Source organism: Zeus faber, assembly GCF_960531495.2.
Source record: "Zeus faber genome assembly, chromosome: 8".
NCBI classification, from domain to species: Eukaryota; Metazoa; Chordata; class Actinopteri; order Zeiformes; family Zeidae; genus Zeus; species Zeus faber.
This window is the reverse complement of record NC_137195.1, coordinates 28,458,638-28,478,952: the sequence shown is the minus strand read 5'-3', so window position 1 is coordinate 28,478,952 and position 20,315 is coordinate 28,458,638. Positions and strand designations below refer to the sequence as shown.

General features: G+C 43.1%; 1 protein-coding gene across 1 annotated transcript in view; it reads left to right on the top strand.

Annotated features, from left to right (window-relative positions):
• The window catches only part of LOC307233746 (eukaryotic translation initiation factor 3 subunit H), an 85,443-nt gene that overhangs the window by 18,287 nt on the left and 46,841 nt on the right, over positions 1-20,315 (top strand). The window contains exon 2 of the mRNA XM_080005154.1: positions 14,225-14,381. Coding sequence (XP_079861280.1) covers positions 14,225-14,381 — 157 coding nt within the window. The remainder of the gene's footprint in view (positions 1-14,224; positions 14,382-20,315) is intronic.

Here is a 20,315-nt window from a genome sequence, read left to right as displayed (position 1 = left end):
TTTTTTTTTTTATATTTTATTTTACTGAATTTTTTTATTGAACGAAACAAAGCACTGTGCATAACGGGGACGCTCTCAGCATCATTCCAAGCCCCGCTCCCCTGCAATATTTGACGACACGGTGCTTTGTTACTTTTTATGTTACTACTTATTTTGCCTCTCCTGTGAATTTGAGATCCCCGACATGCGCCTTCCCGTGCTGCGTCGTGTCAGGGGCTTTACCATATTTTTCTTTAACTTTTTTTTTTTTTAATTTAATATACAGAAAATGAAGGGGGAAATGGATACTGTATACAGTGCTGTGAAATTGCTGTTACATACTGTTAAATCTCTAACGTTATCACACAAAGGTGTGTGTGTGTGTGTGTGTGTGTGTGTGTGTGTGTGTGTGTGTGTGTGTGTGTGTGTGTGTGTGTGTGTGTGTGTGTGTGTGTGTGTGTGTGTGTGTGTGTGTGTGTGTGTGTGTGTTAAATCAGTTTGACACCGCTGTGGTCCTCTAGGCACGCTGCAAAATGTTTGCTATGGCTAAAATATTTTAATTCTTATATCCTGATGTGAAGTTGATTAGTGATGGATCTAACCCAGTCAGAATGCGGCCCCAGCAAAGATACGATTTTCCTGAACACATTTTGCTGTGATGTGTGAGGTTCTCGAGGGGAAGGGGGGCTGTCAGCGCTGGCTTCACTCCTCCATTTTTATTGAGCAGCAGAGGATACTTTCTGGCAGCTCTGTGCCCCGCCAGTGGAGGGCTCTGAATACATGAATGATTACAGGTAAAAAAAAAAAAACACACAAGGGGTGGGGGGGGGGGTGACAACCTGATGCACACTCTCTCCCCCTCCACTGGCGCTGAGGGCTTTCCAGTTGACTAAGTTGTCTTCAGGCTGTCTCCTAGTAAAGGCTCCCCACCCCCATATCCACTCTGGAGACTGCCGAGTGAAGACGCCCTTTGCAGCACCTCCATCAAGCTCAGGGGTTTGTGCGTTCTCTCAACAGTCATTCAGAATTAAGCTTTTTGTCTCGTCGGCCACAGATCCCCCCCCCCACACACACACACACACACACACACTCCATGTTTCACCATAGTCAGGTAACATCGCCGCGCAACGTGGGGGTGTGATGTTTATATTAACAGAAGCTCATCGCGCCGTTGTCTTATCTCCACTTACCACTCGAGCTCCATGGCGCAGGAGAATACTGTGTGAATTTTTGATAGAGAAGGTGCCAACGGGGGATTTGCGCCACAATTTTTAAACCCGTTGATTTACAATTTTCTGTCCGTCTATCAGTCTTGGCTCTCCACACAATGCAATCTGACTGCCGGATACAGACGCACTTCAATCAAAATGAGGTACCGCATGCACACTTAGGTTAAAGCTTTTTTTAAGAGTGGACCTAAGCATAGCGGCCTGTGTGTGCGTGCACATGAATTGAGAAGCATCAATTTAAGCCTTGTGTCCAATGCCTGATGGCCTTAAATCGCCAACGGGGCCTTATAGCATGACAGATTCACCTCACCCCCGCCACACGTTTTCCTCCCTTTCATCACTTTCCTGATTCTGTAAATTTCAGAGTTTATTTATTTTATAGTTAAGCGCTCTTGAAACCGCAGCCCACACTTGTCTCCTCAGTTTGTTTGAAATTCCCGAAGTTGTTTTAAGCTAGTTGGCTCTCTCTCTGTCTCTCACCCTGTTCCAGACAGGACAGTATTTAAGTGTGTGATGAATGGATTGCTTGGATCTATTGTGGATAGACCATGTGTCTGCGCTCCCCGACCCCACACTGATTGAGGGAGAGTGAAAGTAGACTCTTATTGGCTGGGTTGGTGTCGAAAAGTGCCCAACGATCCTTTGGAATTGCACCCGAACTGCCCCCCCCCCCCCCCCACACACAACCCTACCAGATTGCCCTCGGTCTGCGTTCGCTTCCGCTTCGCTGGAAATGCAAAAAATTCCCGTTCCATGTGTTATTCATAACATTGAATTATAATTCTGTTGGCATGTCTTTTGGAATCCAATGATTTAGAAAAAATATATATAGATATATTGGGGTATCCAGTAGATTCAGCCTTGTTTTTCATCTCCATTATTTAGACAATAGTAGACAGTAGGTTTGGTCTCTTTATAACGTCTCTATTACCCTTGTGAAGCTCATTGGTGGCAATAATAGTCATTGCTGATTTAGAAGAGAGCATACATTTATTTTTAAGTAAAAACAAAAAAGATCTCGTATTTATTTAGGTCTTTCCATTGTTGGTGGCATGCGACTCTGTCACATTATGTTGGCACCTAGTTCAGGTATTACAACATCTCCCATGAGCAAACATAATTGTCCCTCCTGCTGTCTGAGCTCAATGCAATGTTTTCAAATTCGGAAGATTTTTAACAAGGGTTAGGGTTAGGGTTAGCCCTAACCCTAACCCTAACCCCTAACCCTCTGTCTCTAATAACAGTGGGAATGTGGCTAACAGCCAGCTGGTTGCTGAGAAAATTTGCGTCAACCAACATGTTTGAGTTTATAATAGATATGTTTTCAATATTTTGTCATTGGTCATTATTATTTTCCCTACAGCCCGAATGAGCTTGCCTCCTGCGTTTCCCTCAGTGGAGCTCCTCTGCTCCGTTTGCCGTTCTCTCTCCCATCTTCTCGCTTCACATTCTTGGGGATCTACTTTCCTTTCTCACGCCCTCAACTATATTGAGTTGTCACTGTTTCCTTTTTAACCCCCCCCCCCCCCCCCCGAAGCACTCACAACACTGCTCTCTCTCGTACTTACTGGGACGTTTTTGTCTTGTCTCCACCCGCCCACTGCTCTGACTTGCTGATCATGCAGTGCACAGCGTCTGAATGAGATTTGTTTTCCTCCACTCACTCCGGACCATATCATCTTCCTTCCCTCCTCGCCTCCTGGCTTTTTACTTGTTGCGTGACAGTCCAGCAGTCTTTTGAAATAAATCATTCCGCTGTCTGGATAGGTCACTATCCCTGCTGCCATCGGTGTGTGTGTGTATGTTTTTGTGTTATTAATGCCTGTGGCTGTGACCTGCCCTCACTCGTAACATTTTGATTTATGCTCTGTACCCCCACACCTACACAGGTATCTATCTGTCCGTCATTAGGAAATATATACCATGGTATCGATGGAGTGGGCATGCGAGTGTCTGTTTATGTTTTTTTGTTCGTCGCAAAATATGGAAGTGCTTTGGTTACAAAGCCAATGAAAAAGGCAATAAAAAAAAGAAAGAATACACTGCATGCCCAGTGATTTCTGCTGTCATAATCTCATAAGAATCCACTGGGGCTCTCCAAAATAAATATTGTTCTGCAACCTTTCCTCACAAGGTGGCTTGCATACAATTCCAGCGCCTTCCAGGTCACACTCCTGAGAGGCTGTCTGAGCCTGTGTTTGTCTATGTAAATGACTGAGCCCTGGCATATACAGTTCATTGTGTTAAACCAGACACCGACTCTCCTTGATGCTCTTGGCTAATGAAACGAAAGTACTATTTACCAGCAACGTGGATTATAAAGATACCGCCATACCTTTCGTGGCTTTGCAATATAGTGAATAGGCGTGTCACGATTCGGATTTGCGGCGGGGTCACTGTCCCCTGGAAGAAAAAAAAGAAAAAGATAAATATACTTTTTTTTGTAATTGACAGTCCATTTCTTCTATTTAAACACATGTACAAACTAGGGATGTCAAAATGTGCCAACTAAACAACCGACTGTCTCTGTGTTCACCGTGTAACAGTAAAATCGAAAAACCTTTTTTGTAATAGCCTATTAGGAACGTACTAAAATTTTTACTGCTTTCCAAAATAGCCTATTTAAAACCACCTGAATAAATAAAAACGGTACTGTACTATTTTCCAAATGGGAGGGGGAGTGTCCGTGGTAGTGACGCCACCCCTGGCTTGTGCGCTGCCGCTTCGGTGTGCGCTGCAGGAGTTTGGCTTTCTCATTTTGCATGCTTAAAAATGGCAACTTCGGAGAAGATTCGCACTTGGAGGATCTCACAAAACTCTGCAGCGCAATGAAAGTGATAAAGGATCCCACCTCGGCCGGCGTGCAAAAATTCCTGACCTTAAAATCAAAAGTTCAATCAAATCGTGGATTTGGAAAATAGTGACACCTCTAATAGTGAGTAGATCTGCACAGCATTTCTGTGCAGTTGCTTTGTCTTGGGAACTCCGCGACGGCAACCATTTCTCTTCTATCTGATTTTGCTTGAACAAACGGTGATAATCATTGAAAATGAGAAATAAGTAGGGTTATTATGACTAATTTGTACCAGCAACCATCCAAACCTGATGTCGTACTAATGGTGTTGATGCATCTCTAATGGCAAAGCCTTCTGAGTAAAGCTTTGATATTTTTATGTTTGACAGATAAACCCTACTCAGGACAGACTGGTTATGATTGAAGTTTGGCTTCTTTCAAATGGGGTGTTTTTTTTCTCTATTGCTTTGAGTCATCTCTTTTGGTCACACCATTTGTATTCTACTGACAACCTATTAATTTGTGGATCAAAATCTTCCTCAATTAAATGGTATTTGAGGCAAATGTAAGTATTTTAGTTGGATACTAAAACCGTGTGCTGATGAGCTTTTAATTGCTGTTCTATAGGTTTCAGTGCAGGGTCAGACTGACTTGTGTATATTGTATTCAATATTATTAATAAATATTATGATTTGTTGTACAATGGTAAAATGCAATGGTGGGAATTATCCTAAAAGACAAACAAACACAATCAATCCTGAGTAGAAATGAATTTTATTATTAAAGATTAAAGAGGGGGCTACCCATTAAAGAAATTTAATGGGTAGCCAAAATAAATTGGAATAAAAGACCAAAACAAAGATGATAACTGATTCCCCAGAAGCCAAACTTTAATATTAAATTAAATAACAATTAAAAACCAACCTAATAACTCAGTTCGTAGTGCCATAAATAATTCAAAATAAGAAGAGCTTCAGCGCCTGTGCATATGTGAACGCCTCTGGTGCTGGTCAATTTATCGATATTGGCATGGACATGCAACCAGGTGCTCCCCTTTCAGTCTGTTTCTCAGGTCAGTTTTGACCTAAAAAGACAGACATTTGGCTTTAAATTAACTATAGAAACTATCTTAACTATAGAAATTAGATACTGTATATATTTAGTGCTAGCACAAAGATAAAATTCACTCACCCTGTTCATCATTGAAAAATGTCTCTCGCAAGTGGTGCCGTCATCTTGGGTTTGCTGTGTGATTCACCTTGTCTCTTTGGTTACTCTGCAGGTGGGTCATTGGCATAACCTAGAACCTGAGGGCCTCAGTGGATTCCCAGGTTATTAAGTCCTGGTTGCAGCATAAACACTCTGTCTGCTCCTCCCCACAGGCCTGGTTCTGGTTTGGTTCTGTTGCTTTAGTTTCCTTTTCTACACCTTACAACATCCACACATTTTACACTCAACCACCACTTACACTACTGACATTACTGACACCCACAGTGATGTAGTAATTGGTTTCCTTTGGTTGAATGAAGTATCTATTCTGTTTTAACCTCAACCTTGGTGTGTCTCCTATTTGTTGTGGCCAATGAGCCGGGTCACAACAAACTGGGGGCTTCATCCATTGAGGTTATTTTGTCTGGAGGTTTGGATGTGCCTCAGAAAGCAGCAGGCGTATGGTGCTGATTGTACACGCTGATTAGGTGATTTGGTCCAGATGGGCGCTGGTGTTGGCTGCACGTTTTGTTTGCCAGAGCTGCTCTGGCCTCTGTTTTTTGGGAGATACACTAGAAAGATTATTTTTTTTCCTCTGGAAGCGTTGGTTTCTGACCCGGTGTCGGATTGTCTGGTGACGAACATAATGTAAATGTTACTGACCTGATACTGTATAGAGATTTTTTTAATTAAAACAAAAAAAAAAAAAAAGCTGAGGCGATGCTGCTAGTGTTGGTTCTTTTTAGACAACTGTGTCAGGGCACATCCACAGGATTTTGTGGGGTTGCCTGCTTTCAGGTTGCTTTACAAATCCGTTGGGTTTCAGTGCGTAAGTACCCGCAGAACCGCATGAAGACTAGGGGAAAGTTGTTTGTAAGTTGGGGTTAGGGGGAAATTCTCTGTGTTAACTTGTTCCCCGAGTGCATGTCCTGTGGTAAACACATTCCTTTCTGTATGGTTAGGTATGCCACGGTTATCGGTGTTACCAGTGTTACACGGTGTTCAGGCATACACTGATTACCGCCTTTTTTTTTTTTTATTTAATATTGAAATAAAACCCATTTTGTTAATTGTGGCGTATCAGTGCCAACATTCATCAACTAAAAAAACTCAGATTTGTAAGATACTAAGTGTGTTATGAATATTTAGTTGGACGCTTCAAAAGTGAAACACAGTATAGTCTGCAGTCAGGTTTCACTTATCACTGGAGGAGCGAAAGAAGGCTCTAGACCTTAGATCGGGTCTAGATCAGGACCTGTTTCCCTCCATGTATTATCTCCATGTGTAATTTGCGCCCACCTTAAATGCGGTGGGCACACACTACTTATTTTATTTTACATCTCCATATGGAAAGAAACAGTGCGCAGTGGGGACACTTTCTCCGTGCCCCCCCCCCCCCCCCGATTGTTTTAACTGAACCTCCACGTTGCCCCCTGGTGAGACCCGGTGCTCCGGCCAGGGCCACGGTGCGCTTTGCTGGGCGAGTGCTGCTGGCAGAGCCTGGAACACCTGTGGAGCCTGGACGTGCCTCTTCCAGAAAACTGTATTATTTTTTTTTCTATTTAATAAGCATAAAGCTGTTCCTGAGCACATGGAGCGGCGCTCGGTCTATGGGGACTTGTGTGGACTTTTGCGCGCAACACAAAAAAAACAACTTTCTGATGAATTATATTTTTTTCATGTCAATTTTCAGATTCAGACAATTTCAAGGCTTGACGTTAATATAATCAATCAATATTCTTCTGTCATTGAAGCTTTTAATAGTTAGTTAAATAAGGTTATTCATATCAATTCATTCATCAAGTCATCTAATTTCATCATAACACGTAGGCCTGGCCTACAGGAAAGCGCAGTTTATATGTTTACTGTATCCAATGTTGTGTTGGTCATACTATAGAATCACTGATTGCCTGTGTTGAATAATACAGACGATAAAGAACTTGAAAGAAATCGGATACTAAATTGCAATCGCAATATTGGTCTTAAAAAAATCGCAATGAGATTATTTTCTCAAATCGTTCAGCGCTACTGATGGTATGCTGCTTGTAGGAGGTCCACTCCTGCAGAACTCTAGCTTCCAGTCCTGGGATGAATTGCTTTGTTAGGGTGTTCATTTGATTTCATTTGATGACCTCTTTTTGATCCAGGACACAGAGGGCCCTAACACTTCAATGTAGTGGTCGACAGATCTGGGTTTTTCAATTGCTGATATTTCGAGACCATGGTGGCCAATGGCCGATATATAATGCTGACATCATGCTTGTTTTTTTGCATCTGATAAAATTCGACAATTTAATAACAACCAATGAGACACAAAATTGCAGTTTTCATCTACATTTATTTAACACTGTTATTGTCTGCATTGTTGCTGTTTGCTTAAGTAAATCTGTATTCTGTCTGCAATGCACTTATTTAAAATAAAAATCATTCAGTAGGCACTTTTGTGGAAAGCGGCTTAACAATACATTACATTTGTAACCCAAGTACAATTTAATAGGTAGTTAATTTATTTTTGTTCGAAATGTCACCAAATCCTGATAAATGTGAAATGACCTGTAAGAGTCGCCACTTGATGAAGTCATCTCCCTGCTGCATTCAGTCTGCACTGTCAGTGATTGAAAGGAGGCGAGGCTATGTGGCTGCTGCAGTGGTGTGTGGTAAGGTTTGAGGACCTGGAATGACATATATTGTACATTTTTCAATTCAAGGAAAAAATAATCGTAGCATTTTAAAGTAAGAAGACATGGATGTATTTACATCTCTGCGAATCTGGCCCACAGCTCTTCCCGGCTGGTTTCCATGTCCTCTCCTCACTGGCAGTGCTGAAGGCCCCGAGTCCTTCTTGGTCATCCAGGTCTTGGTGAAGGCGAGAAAGGAACGATCTGAGGAGTGGGGTCTCGCCTGCCTCCAGAATGCTCCGGAGGGTAGCAAGTGTGATTAGAGTCTAAATGTGCAAAATTACATTGTAGATCACACAATGCAAGTATCTGGGAGCATCATTCTTTATCAAATGAATCCCTTTGTAAACAACCTGCTCCTTTATGTGGAGAAAGTTCAGATCTCAAAGTTTAAGTATTTTATTTACCAAATGATCAGTATAACAGTCATTCTGAACAGTGAAATTCTTGTGACAATGCAAGCGACAACTATGTAGAAGGTATTGAAAGATGATATAACATTTTTATATAGGGCAAAAATGTCTAATAGTTAAAATATACATAGTAAAAAAATATTAAATATAACGAGCAGCAATTCCAGGTAATGTAAAAATGGGCAATATTGCATTGATGGTTGTTGACAGAGGGAGCATGTGACTGGGCAATAAGAATATAAATATTATATAAAGTGGTGTGCTGATGAATATGTACATAAAATTAGGTAATTTACATTGAATGTACAAGTGACCAGAGCATATGTAGAATAGTTCATGTCATCAATATGATCAGTAGCTTAGTATGGCTTGTTAAGAATCCTGATGGCCTGGATATAAAAACTGTTTGTTAGTCTGGTAGTCCTTGCCCAAATGCTCCCGTAGCGTCTGCTACATGGCATGAATGTCAACAGTTAATAGTCTGGGTGGCTTTAGTCTTTTATGCTTTTTCCTTAGCTTTCCTATGCTTTCCTAAGGCATCATGTGTGGTATATGCCTTGTACGGAGGGGAGATGGCAGCCTATCATGTGCTTCGCTGTCTTCACCACCCTCTGGGGGGCCTTGCAATCAGCAGCGGAGCCGCTGCTGTACCTGGCAGTAATGCAGCCAGAGGATGCCCTCAGTGTTGTACCTGTTAAAATTTGTGAGAGCTCTGGCAGACAAGCCAGTCCGCTTGCCTGGACCGGGTGAGGTCATCTTTGATTAATACCCAGAGGAATTTGAATCAGTAGACTCTCTCCACTTCAGCTCCATCGACATGTATGGGGGCATGACCCCTCCCCTGCTGTTTCCTGATGTCCACGGTTATCTCATTAGTCTTGCAGATGTTGAGAGAGAGGTTGTTGTTCTGATCTCTCTGTAGGCGGCTCACCTCTGTTGGAGCTGAGACCCAACATGGTGGTGTCGTCTGCAAACTTGAGGATGACGTTGGCGTTGGGTGTGGCCACACAGTCATGCGTGAATAGGGCATACAGAAGGGGACAGAGTCTGCAGCCCTGAGGGGCGCAGGGTCAGTGCGGAGGTTTTAAGACCCAGGATCCTGAGCTTGGGACCAAGCTTAGTGGGCACAATTGTGTGAACGCTGTGCTGTAATATACAAACAGCATGTATATACTCATGTATGTCTTTCCCATATCCAGCTGGGAGAGGGCCGTGTGTATTGTCAGTGTAATGGCGTCATCCATAGATCTGTTGGGGCGGTATGCAAAGTGAAGGGGGTCCAAGGTGCCAGGAAGGGTGGAGCAGATGTGATTTCTGTTTCAGTTTCTGCTCTCTGTAACACATTTGACTTCATTGATATGTGGGGCAGCCAGAAAATGGTACGTGGCACAAAAGGTGTAAGGGCCTTTGGCCACCGAGCACTTCCTTGTGCTTGCCTCATCTGCAAGAGCAGCCAGCACAGCTGGAAGGCTCCTGGAGATTTTGAATGGCTAAATGCTGAGACAACCAACTTGTATCTTTCACTTCCTACCAACAAGTAGAACCCTGGTAAGTATATAAAATAAATATCACACCACAATAGTAATGGGAAAATTGGTGAAAATGCACCCTAACTAAACTAAACTAATCAAAGTCTCTCCGACCGAGAGTGGTGGTGGTGGTGGCGTATCAGTGTGGCTGATCTATCTGTACTGTTTCTAAAGAACAGGTGCAGTTCTTGTAGATGGTCTCTGAAGGTAGCCATATATCTGATGGCATTTGAGGCATCTTTGCACGCCAGTGCTAGTCTGAGCAGCACACGTTACAGAAGGCAGCTTTGGAAAACTTTTGTTTCCTCCGTAGAGCCTGTCTACTTGGAGCTACTTCTTCTGTAATACACTCTTGATGGCAGCAACAATGCTGTCAGCTTTCCCTTCTTCCAGAGTTACCAGGTCAAGGAAATGGTTAAAAACACACCCATCTTTATCCAGATGTCTTAAATAAAATGTATGGTTTTTCGCGCCTATTAATGAGTATGAACTAGGCCTAAATCTTGATTTAAATGCACAGCATTGCTTCAAAAATACCCCACCTAACATCTAAATCCAGCAGGCAGCTGGCAGACACATCTGTCGTTTCATCATCCTCTAGACTGATAGCGTGAGATGATCTTATCTCTTACAATATGCAACTCTGCTACAGTATCTGTGCAAGGATCTCCAGCATTTCATCCACTATATTGTGTGGTTGGTAATGGTTTCCTTCATCCACCTGATAAAGGAGGTAATTAAACATTTTGCTAGACCTGTTGTTGAAGTTCTTAGTTTCACAAACATCAATTTGTAATAGGTTTACCTTCAGCTTGTCAAAGTATTCACAACTCAAAAGCTGAACTAGACTTAACAGCTTCGGGTCTGTTTGGTGTGGTGAGCAATCTCGTTCTCTACTAGCCGGTAAAGGCATTTGAATCCCCCTATGATGGCCTCGTGCTCGATAGTAACGGTGGGCTCAAAAGCCTGCATCACTGAGTATCCTCAACCAAGGGCAAAGACATAATCCAAAGGCCAAACATGGTTAATAGCTTGCAGAAATTAGCTTTAGAGAAAAGATACACTGACTGCAATTTTAATTTCACGACAAATGAACTGACACGTAATTATTGAAGCATATGCATTTTTTTATTGCCGTTTCGCGCTAAATGTTTATGTTGGCTAAGTTACCTTGTGGTGCTGTGCATCTCTTCCGTATCCTCACGCCGTATTCTGAACAAATATTTTTGAATACTCATATCTGCTGACTTAATGCATAAAAAAATAAATTGTCTAACCTTAGCTAAAGTTAGTCCGTCCTTCTAACTTTTGAACAATTACACAATAAGATGAAAAGGAGTTGCTTTACCTTGTCTGTGTTTGTAAAACATCCTCTGTCTTCTAAAGTAATGCCATAGTGTGTCTCTCTCTGGTTTGCTTCTTTGTAGAGACTGTGTGATTGTCAGTAGACCCTTCTCGCGATAGCACAACAATAAGATACGAGACGGGTAGAGCAAGGGGCGATTATCCACTAAATAAATCAAGGATGGCGTCACTCTTGGACGGATTAAAAAAATCAAATGCCAAAATGGGTCGCCAAATATACTTTGCTTACTGTTAATATACCTGGGTGACCCACCCAAGTAAAGTCTGTGTGGGAAACACTATTATTGCACTCTCTGCCCATCTTCCCTCATAGCCATTCCATGGACAAGTACATGGCCGACTAGAATAGTACGGATCTCATCAGAAGCCAACCACATGAACTGACCTGCAGCCCGGCATATTCATCCTGAGCCGCTGATTGGAACATTAACAACATTTATTCTTTGTGCTTGCACCTGAAGAATTGTGCACTAATTATGTTCAAGTGATAATGATCAGATAACGTGATTGAACTAGACACTAGTTGTGTTTTGCAACAAAATCTGCAACACATTTAAAGTCCTGAGAAATAAGTTTATTATGGGAGCTGATGTTATGCTTGGAGTTTTTGTTCATGGAACCAGTTTGTATTTGTTGGTGTCTATCAGTGGGAGTTAGCCGAGGGGTTAGAGATAAGATGCAACAGAAACATTTTGACTGTCTTGTGTGGTATGGGGATGGTGTGGTTTGAGTAGCCACACCTGACCTGGATCTGGGTAATTGGAATCAGTGGCTGCATACCTGTTGCTTTTTGGTTGGTCTAACAAGCAGCAGGTAAAACCCCCATCCCCACACACTCAGGATAGGAGCCCGTGTCATGACACATGCTATACGCTCCTGGGCTAATCGCAGCTGGCCCACTCTCCACAATAAACTGGTGTCTACATGCCCTGGTCTTCTGTGTTTGAGGTCCCTGAACACGCCTCTTGGGTGGCGTGTGGTAGGCGAAACTGCCACATCTTGCCCGCCAACCATTTTCTGTAGTCGAGTATGCAGGGTTTACCCACTCAGTTTATGTACTCAGACCACTCAGAGTTGCCAAGTAGACCCCATTTAGCAGTAACATTTGTATAAGTGCTATAATGAAGCAAAAGACAAAGCCGTTGCAAGAATTAGTAGAGCTAAATTACTGACTTGTGGAGGGCAACACAGTTGCATCACTATGATGGCACACGACACTAATCCAGGCTGCAAAATTAATGCTGTCATCAAACAAACTAAAGTTTATGACTTTGAAAAGTAGAAATGGAGCCTAGTGTTTTTTTTATTTTTTATTTTTTTATATATAACCTGTGCTGTCAGCATGCTCGGCATACAACACAGAGTATTTGTATGCCATTTGCATCCAGGACAGAGTTAGTCTGCAAGTGGAGTTAAAGTTCTCAACCTGCAATGCAACTCTTTATCAGGACCTCATCATCATAACATAAACATAAATCATCAGGAACTGCTGCAATAACTCTGTCCTGTTTGATGCCCTGTAGAATGACAAGAGCACAGTTTTTGATTATGGAGAGCCACCACCAACCCCCCTCTTTGGAGAACTATTTATCATGTTTGGGTCTATAAACAATGGATCATGACTCCAAGATGGGGAGAATCACCACGGTGAGACAAATAAACATAGAAACAAACAACATTACACAAAAACATGAACTTTGGATGACATGTATTGAAAAACTGAATTAGGTCCAGGAAAACTGGAACTACAACTTGTCCCGTGGCCTCTTCCTGTCAAAGTTATGGCAGTAAATGAGGGAGGAAGGGAGAGGAAAGCACCCCAGGTTGCGTGCGTGCGTGTGGTCCACCAGCGAGTGTACATGACTTATCCCCATTGGTACTGGTGTAGAAGGTCGGTATTATGTTGCAGCGCAAGGGGCCCCACAGCCCCGCGGACAACCCCTGGCTGCAGGAGATCCCCGGGTACCCCGCCCTGTGGCCACGGAAGAGCCCCGGGCCCCCAGAGGGCCCTGGAGCAACTCCCGCGCCCAGAATGAGGAGCATGACCAAGTCCCAGGGAGCACGAGGAGACCCTGCACCCCAGGGGCGCACACATACAACCAACCCCTGGGCGCGGGCACAGGACGCAGCCCCCGGCACAGAACCCGGGCCTAGAAATGGAGCCTAGTAATGAGAAAGTACAATAGTGTTATGTAATTTATTTGAACTTGCCGCTCAACAGTTACTGTGCCAATAACGAATGCACAGTGCTGTGTGTTTTCTGTGGCATTATTAAATGCCTATGGAAAAACTTCATAGCTTCCTGTAATGTGCCAGACAATAGTCTTACACAAACAGGCTGCAGTTAAGGTTACAGTACTGGATTATCAAATCTTGAGATGTTTGTTTCTGACAAAGATCCATGTGTCGGATTTATGTTTATGGATCATACTGTGAGTAAATAATGTAGGAGTTTCATGTTTCTTTCCAGCAGAGTTGCAATGAATCCCGTAGGTTGACTGGGGAACGTTTTTCATGAATATTATTTAATGTTTCGGCCCTTCTGGTTTCAGATAAAGGAGGTTTTACTATAAACATGACATCTATACAGCTTTGCCTGTAAACAGTTACATTGTTAATTTAATTTCAAGATTGAGTGTTTTGACAATTAAGGAATTGAGAATGGAATTTTAATACTGAAGGAATATTCTTTTTGTTGTACTGCCTACTTCAAATAAATGAGCTGATGTTTTGTACATGTTTTATCTTTTTCATCTGAGTTAGTGTAGTACAGCTCTTCCTGGCTAACATAAGCCATCATATCTATGTAGATCCCCAATTCAAAAATAAAATATTATGAGCGCTTTTTGAACATTGCCTTTTGAGCCATTTCCAACCGTAGAAGGCTGTTCTGTATCTCATGGACAAAAATTGATTATGTCAATCATCGTGGTAGGATACCATTCCAAGAATATACTGGGCAGAAAAAGTAACCGAGCCACTCTCTATATTGGATCAACTCCTCTAACACTGCCTTCTGCCCTCCCAGGTGGTGTTGAAGATCATCAAGCACTATCAGGAGGAGGGCCAGGGCAGCGAGGTGGTGCAGGGAGTGCTGCTGGGCCTGGTGGTGGAGGACCGCCTGGAGATCACCAACTGCTTCCCCTTCCCCCAGCACACCGAGGACGACGCAGACTTTGACGAAGGTAACAGGCCGTACCTGGGATGTTAGGGGTACCACACACACCCACAAAGCTTGGACAATGTGGAGAACAATTCCATTGCCTCCAATCCTCCCAAACAGTCGTGCAGATTTGTGCCTTGTTTTGTACATGTGGAATTTGTTTGTTTTTGAGTGCATGTATGAGAGAGCTTTTGATTTAAGCTAACTAGTATGAGTATGACCTATGTTGTCCATGGTTGGTTCGGCACGTGCGTGTAATGATAGAATTGTAGTTCGTAAGGGCTGGTAGGTAGATGGCATGCGATTATTTATCCCTGTCTGATCCCATGCCACCCACCCACTGTCAGATTACCTATCAAAGTATCTACAGTCCCACTGACCTCTTCCCCACCACCCTACCAAACCCACCCAGCCAACCTTTATCATACTCATTCTTGACCCACACCTTTTTAGCTCAGCTAGTGAGCCAGTCAGAGAGTGCTGGAATCCAGGTCCAGCAGGCCTCTACTGCTAACAAGCAGCTGTCTGAAATTCTCATGGATACACAAGCTCCTATGGTGTGTAAGGGTTGTTCGTGTCAGAAAAAACTGTGTGTTTTAAAATGTATGTCTGCGCCACACGTTGGGGACTTGACTTGACACTTTATTTGAGCTACCTTCTTGTCAAACCTTTTCAAAGTTAATAAGGGCCTCCAACACGTGGAAATCCTCCAATGCCACAACCTTTTGGAAACCCTACACAATGGAAGTCCTGCCATTATGGCTCCTGATCAAGCTGCACTGTATGGCAAGCTGTAGGTCATGTCTCGTCAGTTCAGGACAACATACAAAATGAGTGCAGTCTTGTTAGAAAATCTAAGATGGATGCCCTTTATGATGTTTGTGTGTGTCACCAATAATGCTAAATTCGGTTTTATAAGATTTGAAACAGCTAGCAGCTAGCAGGCCAGACATTTCCAAATAAGCAAATTCTATTTATCGATCTAATCCACTTTCTAATACACATTTGTGTAGTTGGAGGAATAAGACCACATTTACAGCTTTTTAATAATCAAATCTAATTAACCATTGACATTAATCATAAAAAACGAATGATTAATGACTCTGAGATGATAAAGAAAACATGGTGGTATCAGAATCCACATGTCAGAATGTGCATATTTGCTGACTTCTTGCTTTAACAAACTTTTAGAACATAGTTGTTGAGAATGCATGCATTTATTTCCTTTGTGGATTCAGTAATTCCAATTCCTAACAGGGACTCATTTAGAAACCACTAACTCTCCAAAAGAAATTGGATGTGCACCCTCTCTTGGCCAGAGAAAGTTAAAGCACTGTTTACAAATTAGTGCTGGTATGTCTTGAGGCTTGCCTCGTTCATTAACTTTCAGTGCGTTTACATGCGCTTGAATAAGCAATGGACAATGTTCAAAATATTGCAATTTTCATGGAAATGCCTTACCCTCACCTTGCTTCATCTAATCTCAGGTTTTCAGTAATCGCAATTACCTTAACCCGACTATTGAGCTCAATCGGTGAATTGCCTTTCCATACTCAAATCCAATGAATTACACTGTGTAATTAATTGGGTGTCCAAGAGTGTTACATTTTTCAAAGAGCCAGTTCATCCAAATTTGAGGGGCTGAATGATTCCTTTTCTGGTTATCCTTGCAATCAGTGTCATTCATCCCTAGCAATTTTGTGTGGTTTAATCTTAGAAGCAAAAGTGCGCCACACTTAACCTGCAGTTGCTGCAGACCGCCTTTTGATTCCCCCCCCACACACACACACACACACACACACACACACTTCCTTGTGTATACAGTTCAACGTTGGCTCAAAACAGTTCAACTTTAAAGTAAAAGGGAAAGTTTGCTTTTCCCCTGACCCCAAAAGATCAGGCTTGCACTAGGCCCTCTGCAGGTTGAAGACACGCGCGCGCACGCGCGCGCGCGCGCGCGCGCGCACACACACACACACACACACACACACACACGGTGCAGTGACCAGTTTATGAGGACTTGCCATCCACCTCCTTAGCCCCCAAGCCCTTCCCCCACCCACTCTGTGTGAGATATGAGTGTATATTGTGACGCTGCACTGTCTGCATAATCTACAGATTGCTATTCTTCAGTTGCTACGAGGCAAGATGTGAAGTGAATGATATGAGAGCTCCAAATTCGAGCGTGAGGAGGCAGACGGTGCACCGGTGCACATTGACCATGCTGCCACTGCAGCTGTGTGTTATGTCTGAGTGTGACAGGATGGCCACTTCCGAATGTTCCAGTCTGTGTTTTGTATGTGGATATGTATGTTTGCCCCATCCATTTTGTGTAAATTTTGGTCTTTTATTTTTTTCAAATGTCTCTCTTAGACTTCACGCATTTTCTTGCCTCTTGCCCCCTTGTGACTCTTCTGGTATATCTCTGCGATGGCCAGGTTTGAGGAGGTTTCCCTTCAGTTGAAACAGATGTGTGCTATGTTATTTCCCTATCAATAGGTGCCAGTGTGGAGCTGTTCTTTGCCGAAAGGCTGGGGAGGGAGGGAGGGAGGGGGAGGGAGAGAGAGGGAGAGAGAGGGAGAGAGAGAGGGAGAGGGAGAGGGAGAGAGAATAAGCAGCCCTTGATGGGGGGGGGCCTAGCCACTCTCATCTCTCCCGTCCTTGCATAGACTCTCTGTCCTTGTACTGTTGATAAAATGTATAGAGAAATGTGTGTCGATGGGACTTAAAGCAAAAGCCCCTTGTTCTCCAGGCACATTATGCACTGGCAGCCAGTACCTTTTTAATAACGTGCTATGGTCTTCTTTGGTGTCTAGCACATCAGATGTATTGAATCAGCAAATATCGTTATATCATCTCACCAAAGTGCTTGACATTTAGATTTTTTTTGCCATTGTTCACTTGCAGTGTCTGGTTCAAGGGGAATAAACAATTTGAAAATAACAACCTTCTCTGGGATAATGAACTAGCCTTGTCGATCCCACCGGTCACATTTCTGAATACATTTGCTGTCTTAATTTATATCTGGGGGAGGGAAACGCATCATTGTGATGCCCATCTGTCCAGTCGGTGGGCTTGGACTGAGCAAGAGAAATTCAATCTGGCCTTCTCTCTTCTTTCCTTCTCCCTCGACTCTGTCCCCTCATCCATTTTGTCATCTCTCCCTTGTGCACCCGTATGAGGATTAATTAAGCGGTCTAGTGTTCCAAGCAGAAGAGTGATAGGAAGGATGTAAGACGACTAACAAATGTCCTGTCGGGATAATTATGTCCTGGAAATGAAGCGTTCTGTTTTTATGAAGTTCTATGTACTAAAACCTGAGTTTTTTTCTTCCCTCCCACTTTGCACTAATGCCAGATGGAGAGAGGAGTATATTTTGAGGGTAATTACAGTCTCTGCTGCAGAGAAATACCCTTGTAGCGGGGAAGATAGGCACTTGTGAAAAAGGTGCTACTTTAGCTACTTGGCTAAAACAGAATTTGCTTTTAAAAGTTCTGTGACGTATGCTGCTTCGTGGCATTGCATCTTCAACCGAAAGGCGCTGATACCTAAATAAATATATATATGTGTGTATATATATGTGTGTATATATCTATATGTATATATCGATATGTATGTTTTTTTTTTCCCGGCAACAATTATATGAAATGCAACGTTTCCAAAGTTGTTCAACACAAAGGTGCTGTAGTGTGTATTCCCCTTAATGATTATGTATATATTCTATACTTTTTTTTTTTTTTTTTTAATCTTTTTATTTTTATTTATTTTGGCCTGGCAGCCCATTCCTCGTGGCTTAGCCCTCTGCCCAGTGCAGGTGAAAACATCAGGCTTGCCGTTGGCTCGGCTCATGTCAGGCTTTAATTGCCCCCAAATATGATAAACAGTTATCGCCTTGGTGGCCAGCCTTTATTTTAGCGCAAGATTTTCCTCTTTGAGATGCAGCCTGTTGCCATTATTGGAGATCAGCTTCCACGGGTTTAGGGAGCTGTGAAACAAAAAGGAAAGCCTTCCTTTGGCCGATGTGCTTGGCACTCCGACATGTGACGGGCACAACGCGGTGAGAGGCAATCAGATAAAGTGTTGTGGTCATAACGCCACCCGTTTGCAGTTTGAATTAATTGGCGGAGTTTGAAAATGTCCTTTGATCTGGAGTCTTTAATGAGGAGATTGATTTCGCTGACTGGCACCCTCTCCTTTTTTCCTCCTCGGTTCACGTCTCTTGTTTGTCTCACTCCCGCCGAGTGGACCAGACACCCAACTGCTAGTGTTTGAATGACAATTAGTTACTCAGCAATTAGTCACAGCACTTCAGCCTGTAGTAAATGTAATGGCTCCTAATAAAGGATCAAATGCCCCTCTGCAAGTGAACCCCTCACCCGCTAGGCTTGGACTAAGGAATGGTCTACGGCTCTGTACTCTTAGCTAGCGCACCGTTGTAATATCGTGCCCTACATTATCTAGTTCCCTGCTTGGATAGTAAAGACTTTATGCGACCGTTAAACCAAACCTTCATCTGACGGGTGGTACACCTGGCTGGGGACATTTATCTAATTAGGCAGGTTCCCTCATCTGCATGTGAGTCTCCCTTTGACCCAGGTGTCTGTTGGGTGTTTTTTGTTTTTTTTGTGACAAAGGACATAGGTTAGGAAACTGTTTAATCACCGGAAGCTATATTCCTCAATGCCTTTGTGTGTGTGTGCGTGTGCTCACCCAGGCATGGCACACGCTTCAGCTGCAGGCTGCTCTGGCCCCTCTCCATCACTAAATGGGGTCTGATTTATTAATGATCCTTGACACCTCCACTGAATACTGTCCTCCTCAGATTTTAGTGGATTGCACTCTCTTCGCCTTCTTCCCCCCCCCCCCCCCCCTCTCTCTCCTCCCTTCCTCACTCCTGCTTCTCTCTTTTCTGCAGCAGAACACGTCATTATTTATGAACTAGCGGGCCTGCTCATTGTAATGTTGAAGAGACCAAGCAGAGAAAGTGACCTAAAGCCAGCCTGGACGGAACAGTGCAACACGCCAAGTTGCGTCTCCTTTCCTTGTATGCCCCCCTCTCCATGTTGAGTATTTTAAAATGTGTACTACCGGTCAAAAGTTTTAGAACATCTCTATTTTTCCAGTTTTTATGGAAATGTATACAGTTTAATGTCTCAATGTACATTGAAATTAAAACATAGAACAAATAAACAATTGGAGATAAAAAAATAAATGATGGAATCGTGTTTAACAAAATTGTATCTACATTTTTGACTAAGCTACCTTTTGCAGATATAACAGCAAAACACACTTGTGACATTCTTTCTACAATGGAAATCAAATTTTGTTCGGAACGTTCTTCCCAACACTGTTGCGGAAGCTCCCACAAATGTGTTGCACTTGTAGGTTTCTTTCCTTTCACCCTTCTGTCCAGTTCATCCCAAACCGGCTCCATGGGGTTTCAAGTTTGTAGACTGTGCTGGCCATTCCATTTGAAGCCTACCATCTTGTTATTTTCTTCTAAGGTACTTCTGACATAGCTTTGAGCTATGTTTTGGGTCATTAGCTTGCTGTAGGACAAACCCCTGACCATCTAGGCGTAGACCAGAGGGTATTCCTTGGTGCTGCAAAATGCTGTGGTAGCTTTTGGTTTGGGATGCCAGTCACTCTGTTAGTCGCAATCTCTGGATCCAGCAAAAGAGCCCATGACCATCACACTTCCTCCTCCATGTTTGACAGTTGGTGTCACAAACTGAGGAACCATCCTTTCACATACGATGAGTGGAATATTTCAAGTTTTGATTCATTGGTCCTTAGGGCCCTTTTCCAGTCTTCAGTCGTCCACTGGCAGTGCTGCATGGCCCAGGCAAGCCTCTTTTTCTTATTTTGCCATCCTAGCAATGGGTTTCTCAAACCTGTAGCTCCTAGTCTTCTCTTTACAGCTGAAACTAAGACTTTGCTTACTTCGACCAGTGTT